Here is a 12,515-nt window from a genome sequence, read left to right on the forward strand (position 1 = left end):
ACCGCTTCTGCACACAATAATTCGAAGTCGAATTTGAAAGCATGTAAAAGAGTTAGGTATAATGATTTGATTCGTTATTATTTGTCTTCATATTATATAATAAAAGTTATTTTTTTCTGTGGGGAAAAAATTGAATAATAATTTGAACTTGACCTCGTGTGTCCGTCGTAAAAACTCTATACGCACACAACGAAGGGTCAATAATCATGGATATTTGTGTGCATCTCAAAATCTGTGCAATACAATATAATTCAATTCCAACGCCACATGTGCAACCTGCAGGGCAGACAGAAAGTCAAAGTCCATAGTTCTATAGTAGATTACCTTATCCAATAAGAGTTGTGTAAATACAATGATCGTCTCGATCGTCAGATTTTGTACAGTCTGTTTATTAATGTATGGATGCACTTTGGGGACTTTGGTCTGTTCAGTGAAACAAATAAAAGTCGGGCTGAATCCCGGGGTTGAATATATACAGTGCACATGAACAGGTGACCGTGAATGCATCAAGGCACTTGACCCACGTGTATTCGCATTCGCACAGAAGGTAGTCAACACCATTGTCAAGTTCGCATTCTTCGAGCTCGATCGTTCTCCTCTGTAAGAGAGAAAGAAAAATGGCCGCCCAGCAGCAGAAGCCGAGGTTGTATTACTTTAACGGGAGAGGCAAGGGAGAGATGACAAGGCTGACCTGTGCTGCTGCAGGTATAGAGGTAAGATTATATCTCTGACAAAATATATATTTCTATATTTTGTGGCCTGTCAATATTATAATATTTCATAAACGTATCGCATTCTTCCGACAACAACAACTACTACTACTACTACTATATTACTACTATTATACTACTTCTACTACTACTACTACTACTTCCTACTACTACTACTTCTACTACTACTACTACTACTACTACTACTACTACTACTACTACTACTACTACTACTACTACTACTACTACTACTATAGGCCTACTACTTCTACTACTGTTATAGGCCTACTACTACTACTACTACTATACTACTACTTTACTACTACTTCTACTACTGCTACTGCTGCTGCTACTACTACTGCTGCTGCTACTACTACTTCTACTACTACTAATACTACTACTACTACTACTCTATTGTTATTTCTGCCCCTTTACTTCTATTACGACTATACTATCACCTGCAGTATTTCTAGCCTCTTAACCTATATACGCTTCTGTCTTTCCCCTCCCAACTTCCCCTTCCCTGTTTTCACCTTGTACCTTATCTAGTTTTATCATTATAATCATCATCAACTTCTTCTTCTTCTCTGTCTCCTCTTTTTTCTTCTTCCTCCTCTTCCTCTTCTTTGTCTTTCTCTTCTTCTTCTAACATCAAAATGATGTCTGAAATGATTTTCAACGAAAAAAATTGATTTGTTTTTCAATTTGCAGTTCGATGAAACCAACCTGAGAACAAGAGAGCCATTCCTCCAGATGATAAAAGGTACGTTATGAAGAAGAATAAAAAGGGTGATAATAATAATAACGATAATAATAATACAAATAATGATAATAATAATAATAGTTATAATGATAATAATGATAATAATAATAATGATAATAATAAAAATAATAATAGTAATAGTAATAGTAATAATAATAATGATGATGATGATAATAACAATTACAATAGTAGAGATAATAGAGTAAATAATTATATCAGTGGTAATAATGGTGATGATGATAGTAAGTGCTAGTAATAAAAGCAATAATGATAATGATACTGGGCATACTACTGCCTATAGCAGTGATAACTGTTATGATGATAGATTGTTGTCACCGTGGTTACGAAGATTCTCATTTGTTTTTATGTTCAACACCTTTTTTTATAATCGCCATCAACCCTTTTTGTAATAGCCATATCATTATTCGTTTTTCCCTCTTTCCCCCAAAAAATATATATATACGTTATATGCTTCAAATTCAATCCAAAGACTCCGGTGTTGATTTAACACCAGCCCGGGCTCTATATATGTCCACACCAGAGAAGTGTTAGAGAACACCGGTTTTGCTATTAGTCTAAACACCAGATAGGCCTAGGTGTTTATATAACACCAATTAGTTTTAAAACAGCATCGATTTGATTCCAAACTGGTGTTAATTCAATACTTCTCTGGTGTGGACATATATAAATTCCGAGCTGGTGTTACATGTAAATCAACACCGGAGTTTTTGCAGTGTATTTTTATACATAAAAAGACAAATGATTTGTTTCAAATTCCTTTTTTTGTAAGATGGCAAGCTGCTTTTCGGGCAACTGCCACTGTTGGAAATGGACGGTATGAAACTTGTCGGGAGCGACTCCATTGTAAGACACTTGGGAAGGAAAGCTAAACTCTACGGCGACAGCGATGCGGATAGAGCAAGGTACAAACTTATACCTCGGTCACATTTGCTCTACGGTGCCCGTACGGCGAGTCGAAGACAGCCGTTTTCACATTATTTTTACCATCTACTGGTTTGAATTAACATTGATAAAACGGCTGTTTTCGATTCGCCGTACGGCCGCCATACAGCAAATGTGACTGAGGTATTACCTACGAGTTCATGATAAAAAAACAGGGTGAAAGAAAGGGAAAATTAAAAGAAGAATGTGAAGAAGGAAGAAGAAGAATACAGGAAGATTGGGGAAGAAATTGAATAAAAATAAAAATAAAAGGAAAACGAAGAATAGGAAGAAGAAAGAAGATAGCTAGACGGATGAATCTTTAGAAGTAAAGGTAGAAGTAGGAGGAGAAGGGAAAGAAAAGGAAAATAAGAAAAAAAAATGAAGAAGAGAGAGAGAGAGTTGAAAAAGAAGAAAACTAAGTAGTAAAATCAGAAAAATGGACAAAGGAAGGGAAATAAGTAGGAATTAGAGGAAGGATATTTTTTTTTATAACAGTCATACCTATTTTTCTCTGAAAGAAAAAAATGTCAGCTTCATTCAATGAAAGAAAATGCTATCACTTGAAGATGAATGTTTACGTTTAGATTTGTGAAAGAATCATTATTTTCGATTCGATTATTTATTTCTAGAATCGACATCCTTGTAATGGGGGGCAAAGACTTTTTCGATGCTGCCCTTGGGGGTTACCTTTTTTCACCGAACCCAGAAGAAACCATTGAAACGAAAGTCTTACCGTCGGCCAACAACAAATACCTCCCAGCCTTCGAAAAGGTAAGATTGTTTCGCGTATAATGGATACATTTGGAATTAAACAACAAATGTGTTATGTTTACTGTTAAAGGTCAAGTCCACCTCAGAAAAATGTTGATTTGAATCAATAGAGAAAAATCAGACAAGCAAAATGCTGAAAATTTCATTAAAATCGGATGTAAAATAAGAAAGTTATGACATTTCAAATTTTCGCTTATTTTCAACAAAATAGTTATATGAACGAGCCAGTTACATCCAAATGAGAGAGTCGATGATGTCACTCACTATTTCTTTTGTTTTTTATTGTTTGAATTATACAATATTTCATTTTTTACGAATTTGACGATTAGGACCTCCTTGCCTGAAGCACAAAATGTTAAAATAATGGAATTCCACGTGTTCAGGGAGGAATAAAACTTCATTTTACATGACAATGATGAGAAAATAACAATATTTCATATTTCATATAATAAAATACAAACGAAATAGTGAGTGAGTGATGTCATCAACTCTCTCATTTGGATGTAACTGGCTCGTTCATATAACTATTTTGTTGAAAATAAGGGAAACTTTAAAATGCCATAACTTTCTTATTTTACATCCGATTTTGATGAAATTTTCAGTGTTATGCTTGTTGAATTTTTCTCTTTTTATTCAACTCAAGTTTTTGTTGGGGTGGACTTGTCCTTTAACAATTTAAACAACGCTGTTTAACTATGTGAATCGCACTGTAGTTGGTTAAACATTTTAAACAGGTATTTAAAATCTTAAACAACAAAGTTTAAATTCAAATATTTAATCATCAATAAATTAAGCATGGTTGTATAAGATTTTAAACCCTTGTTTAAACTGATTGAACAACTACTGTGCAATTCACATAGTAAACATCGGTGTTTGAATTATTTTTAACAGTGTAAATCAGTGGTCTTGTATAATCGAAGGGACGCAACGAATGTGGTTATTTTTCTAGTTTGACTCCTGTGTATGAATTAAAGAATGAAATTGATCATATAGAAATTGTCACAAAAGTAATTGTCAATATTCTCTAAATGCATTATAGATTGTAAGAGATTGCGATCAGTCCAATCCAAATATGGGTTGAAATTGTCAATCTAATATAGACTTAGAATTCATTCTTATGAATTACCACAATCTATTTAGACAGACTTTCAATCTACGGAATTGAGAGTGGAATAAATTGCTCAAAATGGTATTTGAAAATAACATAAATTTTACTTTATTTCAATCTGATATCTGATTTTCAAAGAGCACCGTCTGAGATGCACGTAACAAAGCTAATATGGGGTTGTAAAGAATAAAATTGCTTTCATTTTTTCTTATTTATTTTTAAAAATTTGTTTGTTTGTTTTTGTTTATTTCCTTTTCTGCGATAAATGTTATACAGTATATAGATTGTGCTAAGATTATAAATCCCAGTGACCTAGGGCAGATCCTGGGGCGGTATTCTGAACATTGTCTTATCTCCATATTTTATCTTATCTCAGAGATATGACAAAATCGGTATTCTGGTGGATGTCATAACTTTTGTCACAAAAATTGTCATAAATTTTGTCTTATCTCTTTGGCGCGCACCAAAAATACGCGGCTTTAATGCGCGTAATCCTTTTATACAAGCAAAAGATATGACAAAAGTTATGACAGGGGGTAGCAGTCATAAATTTTGTCATATCTTTTGGTACCAAAATATCCCGATACCCTGCCGACTGAATGTCAAGCATATAACGATATCATTTAGATTAGATTGTGGCATAAGTTTCACTCATCATCCACGACAATTTTTAGAATTATTTTGTCATGCTACAATTAGTTAGGCCCTACATATTAATTTCTCCTTTTTTTCTCTGTTTTCCTTATTTTTCTACTTCTCCTCTAAAATCCTTCACAGCTCCCTGTCTCTCTTTGTAATTAAGCGCATCAATATTCGCGTAGTTGCGCGATGCCAGCAACAGAATTGGGGATATCCCCTACCTGTCACGGGGCATTCCTATTGGCTAGAAGGGCTCCCACTGGGAACTAACGATGATTTTGATTGGATTGCTTCCGAAAAGATGGGAGGGAACTTTGAGAGATATGACATGGAAAAGACAATGTTCAGAATACCGATTTGTGACAATCATAGCGGTGTCACATCTCGGAGAGAAATGACAAAATTTATGACAAAAGTTATGACAGAGTTACAGAATACCACCCCAGGATTTTCCAAGGGGAGGGGGCACATTTTTCCTAAGAAAAATTTGACAAGCAAAAAAAAGGGTTTTAACCAAAAATTAATGATGTTGCATCCCAGAAAAAAATAGAAGAAAAAAAGTCTTCTCTATCAAAGGGGGGGGGGCACACTTCTGTTGTAATGGCTTAACATTACAGATTTTAATTTTGCTTCTCAAGGGGGGTGGGCACGGGCCGGCTGTGTGTGCCCTCCCCCCCCCCTGGATCCGCCAGTGCCAATGACCTCAAGGCCGAATTGATAACTTCATGTTATTCATATTGATTGTGAGAACATACAATGTTGATCGGAAATATATAAGCATCCAGAAAACATTATCAAAAAACAAATACCTTAAAGAACAATCAATGTGAATGGCAATTGTCTGAGAATGGTTCAAAGGTTTTGTGATATAGAAAGCTCGTAGTCATGCTACGTGAGTGTTTGAATGAATTTAATTGAATTATAAGATCATTTAAAAATATCAAAATTTGATGGACAAGGCCCAATTACCTATTAGTAATGGTGCAATAACAGAAAGGCAATACTTGCTAATTTAATGGGAATTCATGATTTGCCCGTAAATTAAAGGGGAAGTTCACCCCGACAAAAAGTTTATTGTAAAAATAGCAGAAAAAATAATAAAAAATATTGCCGAAGGTTTGAGAAAAATTCATCAAATAATTAAAAAGTTATTAGAATTTCAATTATTTGATTTGTGACGTCATATGCGAGCAGCATTCCTACATAGCGAATGGTAAAAAATCAATGAAATGTCATTTTCTCAGAAAATTGAAAATGATTTCCACTGTACCTTTTGTATATCAATAGACAAATCATTTCACACCCGATCATGAAAAGAAAACAAAATTAAGTCATCAGGAACCATACAAACTTTGAAATTCATGCATTTTATATTACATAACACATGGGGCAGCTGCTCGTTTATGACGTCACAAATCCAAAACTTTGAACTCTAATAACTTTCTTACTCTTTAGCGGATTTTCCTCGAACCTTCACCGATATTTTTTACTATTTTTTCTGCTATTTTTACAACAAAGTTTTCTTCAGGGTGAACTTCCCCTTTAATATTAACGAACACCATACAACTTAAGAAAAGATTAGTCACATTGTAATGCATTATGATAAAGGAAATGTATCTGGACAAAAGAATAACTATTCGTGATAAAACAAAGTACTAGGCCCATGTGAAATTTTGAAAGAAAGAAAATCATACAAAAAAAGAAGGAGAAGTAATTATCTACTTCGGTCTTAATTGCTTTTTACAAGAATACAATATCAGACTGAAACCGTAAAATTTGTCTTCTTCCTTATGCTTCACTCCATTCTTCCTTCTCTCTCCCCTGTTTCTGTGTACGACCCACTGCCATTCTTCTGAAATCATCCCATGCAGACTCTCGCAGAAAGTAGTTCCGGTTTTCTGGTTGGATCACGTCTTTCCATCGCAGACATCGTTCTGTTCGATTCCTTGACTCACATCACCGACTCACCCTACCCAAAACTTTCCTCAGTGCTCCAAGGGTATCCCAAATGCGCGGTAAGTACATAGGCCTATACTTAGATTAGACATGTTAGATTTATTCATTTTCTGTTCACAAAGCACAACAAAATCAAACAATACATAGTCAAATTTAAAGTACAACACCAATCGGAATAATGCATAAGAATTAGAAGGTATTAACAATGAGAACTAATGCGAATGGTGTAATAATGGTACTAATGGTAATGGTACTAATGGTGTAATTGTATGCACCCTCGAAGTCAGAAAGTTTTAGGATGTACACCTGCATGATATGGGGTATAGAGCCATGATGTAGACAATTCCCTTTGCTTTTTCATTTAGGGGGCACCACAAACTATGAACTTTTATTCCTATAATGTGCTCAAAATATTTTTCAGGGGCGGATCCAGGATTTTGAAATAGGGGGGGGGCGCCAGCGGCGAGGGAGCGAAGCGACCGAGCGGGGGGAGGGTGTGGGAGGGGGGATCCCCCCTCCCACGGCAAGGACTTTTTCAAAAAATCATGTCCAAAAGTCGTATTTTGAGACCACCTTTAGAAGAAAAATGCACACTTAAATCACTGTAACTTCATGAATAAAAGAGACATACTGTCTTTACTGACTCATTTAGGAGCTGGTTTCCAGTCACACACCGTATAAGCGGTCATTCAAAACATACATTTGGCAAAGGCTCTTCACTTGATTGCAGGGCCGTAGCCAGAAGCATTTTGTTGGGGGGGGGGTGTACCAGCTAAAATTTGCCAACTAAAATTGGTGTGACAGCGCCAACGTGAGCACAGGGGGAGTCTGATGGAGGATGTGCCCCCCCTACAATAATCACATGTAAAAAAAATGAATTTTTAGAATTGAATTAGTGGCATTTGGTGAATACTCTAAGGTAAATTATACAAAATAGATATACAAATATATTTGCACTGTAAAAATAAACATTTTGGATCAAAATAGAAAGGCTGGTGTGCCGTAGATGCTAACTCGCAGTATAATGACTTACCCTAATGTGGCTACCGTGGGTCATGGCATGGGGGGGGGGGCACTGGCAAAATTTTTGAGTCACTCGGTGAGCGCGCAAAGCGTGCTCAATTGCATAGGCTTATTGACCTTATAGAGACATTTCAAAGACTGTGCCATTAAACGGATATGTAATGTACCTCACTGAGCAAATGATGCGAGCGCGAAGCACGAGCTGAAATTTTTTGATATTCAGACCTAAAAAGGGACATAATAGCAATTCTTAAAAATAAAAATACTTATCTGTCTCGCTAAACAAACAATGCAAGCGCGAAGTGCGAGATAAAATTTTTGTATTTATTGACCCCAAACAGAGAAAGTTTAAAGACTATTTTTAGGAATCAAATAAAAGAATACTAATCTCACCATACTCATCTAATTTGAGTGCCGAGCGCTTGCTGATTTTGTCAGAAAACATAACACACTTTTTGTTGTCATTGCAATCATGATTAAAATACGCATCTGACTAACCAAATAATAGCGAGCGCGAAGTGCAAGCTGAAAATTTTGGTAATTCAGACCTGAAGAGAAGCATTTTAAGTCTTTTTTTGTAGGAATTTACGAAGACCTTATCTATTTCGATAACAAAATGATGCGAGCACCAAGTGCGAGCTGAAAATTATGTATATATTGACCCTAAACAGGGACATTTTAAGGACTATTTCTTTTTTTTTTTAGAATCCATTAAGAGTATACATATCTCACCAAAGTCATCTAATGAATGCGAGTGCTAAGCGATTGCTGATTTTGTTAGAATCACATCTATCCAAACACATGAAGGGTTTTTGTAGTCATAGTTATAGTATCCAAGTCCCTTGGAAGTGCATATAGAGACATTATTCATAATTTTGATATGCACTATACAAGTACTGTTTATTATTATTATTACTAATCATGATTACCATACGCATCTCACTAGCGCAAAGTGCGAGCTGAAGATATAAGAAATTCAGATCTGAAGAGGGGCATTTTTAGGCTTGTTTGCGGAAATCTACTAAGACTATACGTTTTTCACTAATCAAATGATGCGAGCGCGAAGCGCGAGCTGAAAATTTTTGATATTTAGAATAGAAAAAGAGACATTTTAAGGACTTATTTTAGGAATTCATGAAGTTATAGGGTTAGGGTCAAATTATGAAAAAAAATGATGTAATATAACATAATATAACATTATAATGTACAATAATTTCTTCTTTCCCATTACGTTTCTTTCTTCTCCCTCTTTTCTCTTTTTTTTTTTGGGGGGGGGGGACCAGCCGATGGGGGAGAGAAGTAGACAAGTCTACAAGTTGTAGACTTGTCTTCATGAATTTGCCAACTGCAGAGTTACTAGATTTTTAAGTCTTGTGTTCGGTTCTTTTCAGATCTGAAACGGGGCAGTATTTGTACATCACTTTGCTGACTGGTAGTTTGCAAAGTGTTCTGTCACTTTAATAGGCCCCCTTTATAATTTGCCAACTATACTTTGGCTTTGATTATTCAAATGAAACCTTGAAAATTCATCCCATCCCATATTTCTTTACCTAGTCTTGCCTCTAATTTTTTACAAAACTAATGTGTTCGTGAAATTGTCAATAATTGTCGTATAATTTGCAAACTTACAAGCTTGTTTATATTGGGCGAGGACCGGGGGCTTACTTTGTGTGTTATTATAGCTCCATCTGATTTTGTCCTTTGTATTTGGCTGACTATAGTAGGGCTCTAAGCCTGGCTACATGGACTTGGCCCGGGACTTGGATTTGCCAACTGGTTGTCTTTACTCTATAAGTCGTAACCTTCTTCGAAGTTAGTACCCCTATTTTTCTTTCCTTTTTCTTTCTTTCTTTTTCTTTCTTTCTTTCTCTCTCTCTTTTTTCTTTTTTCTCTTCCTTTCTTTCCCTCTTTCTTTTTCTCCCTATCCTCCATTTTGCCGACTGATACATAATTTTGCCGACTGCCATGAATGTTGGGGGGTGTCACACCCCCCATACCCCCCCCCCTCTAGCTACGCCCCTGCTTGCTTGCATCGTGTGATTGAAACGTCAAATTTAAATGATACGAAACTGAGACTTGTAATCGATAAGTTCCGAATAATCCATTCTGTTTATTGTCATTTGTGTATTTACATTGTGTGTTTCAAACGAGAATTGTTTAGTCGTATGGCAACATGCATAAAATTTGGTTCTTTTTTCCCCAAAATGCACAGTAAATTGTTACAAACTACAGAAAAAAAAACGACATCATCTTCTGGTAATCAACCTTTTCCCTCGTATTATTTTCAAATCATCTTCAATAATCCAGTCATTCTGCACAACCTCAAAGTAATATAATGCTTCTTCTTAAGGGATTCTCATCATTTTTATTGTTTACGTTCAAAGTCTCCCATCGCGTTGCCATCTTAACTTATGACCAGCCAGGATGAAATTGTATTTATTTTAACATAAGATAATCAATTTTTACGAAGCACTTGTTAAAACTATACCACAAATAATTAAATAAGGTCAATGATAAAATGCTAGAAAATACATGTAAGGAGCTTTGATATCCAGTCCATAATTGTATAAGTTATCAGTGGCAGAAAATGTAACTATCAGTAGCAGAAAATGTAAAATAAACTGAGGCTCGTCTTCGGTATACAGAGTTCAGAAGGCATTTTGTAAGCTTTTCATTTATGAAATTAAAACTTGTTTAGACCATGAATTCATATAGGCTTCCAATTTGATGTTTTTTCTACATGTTGAATCAATGTATACTAGCTTTCCAACCAACAAAGTAAATGTTGTAAACTGTATTGATTGCCTTCTGTTGGGCAAAGCTATTCCTGCCAAGTTTGAGCTCAATCATGACTTTTATTTTTTTAAGATGAAAATATGGAAAGTTCATTTATGCAAGACAAACGAAGAACAGACGAAATAGTGGAATTTTGAATAATTCGTTGGAATGATTGCTTCGGCGAAACTTAGTTGGGGCGCCCTGGATAATATGCCTCTGAATCTACCAGAAAGTGTAAAAGTTAGTTTACATTAAATACAAATATGTCTGACCTATACATTTCAGTGAAAACGTACATGACCAAGGCAGAATGATAATGCTGCGCACGTGGCGCCCGATATAGGGCTTCATCTTTGAGTGAAGAATAATCTCGGGGATAGACATTATCATTCGCATCGTTGACACTTTCTCTCGCGATCTGTTACTTACAATTTACATTTATTTGCCATAAAGACGGACAAACGCATGTTACAAAAAACACAAAATTTTGGTAAAAAATGATATCCAATCCAACATCTTCATACTGGTCACTGCACTGCAACTCCCGATTACAAGTGGTGCAACTTTCCAACCAATCGACTTGCGCGCCCTGGAATTCCGGAATTTACATATTGCAATACAGTATGACAGAGGTGCATTTGTGCGAACACAAAGGCCATGGCGTAAGTTAAAATACAGTTTTGACTAGATCTAGCCCTTGAAATTGACTACATTGTACCAATCCAGTAAATATAACCATCCAAAAAAAAAAAAAAAAATCCGGCGAAAATAGGGGGCGCGCGCCCGGGGCGCCCCCCTCTGGATCCGCCACTGTTTGTTAATTCGGTAGAATTTTGACTGGAGGTGTAGCTATCTGTCCTGCATGGATTGCCAGAGCAAATATTCAAACCAATCGGGAAAGAGCCCACAAAACTAAAATAGACTTTGATAAAAGCTTTTTTCTTAAATTCTTTGTCCAGGCATTTGTTAAATTCATCGCCGACCAGCCAGGTATCAAGGAGTACCTCGCAAGCCCAAGAAGAAATCCTGTGCCCACCGCCGAGTACATCAACGATGTCAAGACGACTCTCGGCTGGTGATTTCTCATCCAAATGCTACACCATTATGAGTCAATTTCATTCAGAGTCAGAGTCTGAGTCACTTTTACTCGGAATAGAGTTGATCCCCAGCTGTTGCCTTTCCGCGTCAAATTTAACTCTGAAATCATCATTATTATGACAACTGACGATAAAACTATACGTTCTATCCACCGTACATAATAGCAAGTTGATTACGAAAGATATGAAATGTATTCATACCGCCGCTTTAATATCGTCTGGACTAAAAGCAACAAATTACATGACGCGGAATTTTTCGAAACCCCACGGATTTCAAACACATTGCTTACCTGTAATAGGTTCTAATCATTTGAAATATAATGTTTTGTATACAGATATATTTTATATAAGTCACAAGGCAAGCTGAAATAGAGAAACATGTGTGATATATTATTGATAATGATTCAAATATGAAATAACACGATCTCAGGACTTACCTCATTTTGCTTCTGATATAATTGTTACGATTATAGCAATGTATTTTATCAGTTTGATTAATATTAGATAAGAGACATCGGAGAGCGTTTAATAAAGCTGTTCGCAAGTTCCACCTTGTTTTTCTTACGACTAAACATAAGTTCCCCCGTTATGATGCAACTCACTAAGCTCCTATAAATGTATAAGAATATATTTTAAATTAGTCATGCATAAAGTCGTGCGTAAGTTACGAACAGTTTTATGAATTGAGAATTGAATTTATTGGAAAATCATTGGCATCTGCCAGT

General features: G+C 35.7%; 1 protein-coding gene across 1 annotated transcript; it reads left to right on the forward strand.

Moving 5' to 3' along the window:
• The first annotated feature begins 448 nt into the window (after positions 1-448).
• On the forward strand, positions 449-11,777 carry LOC121414474 (glutathione S-transferase A4-like). The gene is made up of 6 exons (XM_041607662.1): positions 449-713; positions 1,422-1,473; positions 2,264-2,396; positions 3,048-3,189; positions 6,808-6,951; positions 11,653-11,777. Exons 1-6 carry the CDS (start codon positions 618-620, stop codon positions 11,770-11,772), a joined length of 687 nt encoding a protein of 228 aa, XP_041463596.1. The 5' UTR covers positions 449-617; the 3' UTR covers positions 11,773-11,777.
• Positions 11,778-12,515: the final 738 nt, after the last annotated feature.

This window comes from Lytechinus variegatus, chromosome 4 (assembly GCF_018143015.1).
Source record: "Lytechinus variegatus isolate NC3 chromosome 4, Lvar_3.0, whole genome shotgun sequence".
Classification (NCBI taxonomy): Eukaryota; Metazoa; Echinodermata; class Echinoidea; order Temnopleuroida; family Toxopneustidae; genus Lytechinus; species Lytechinus variegatus.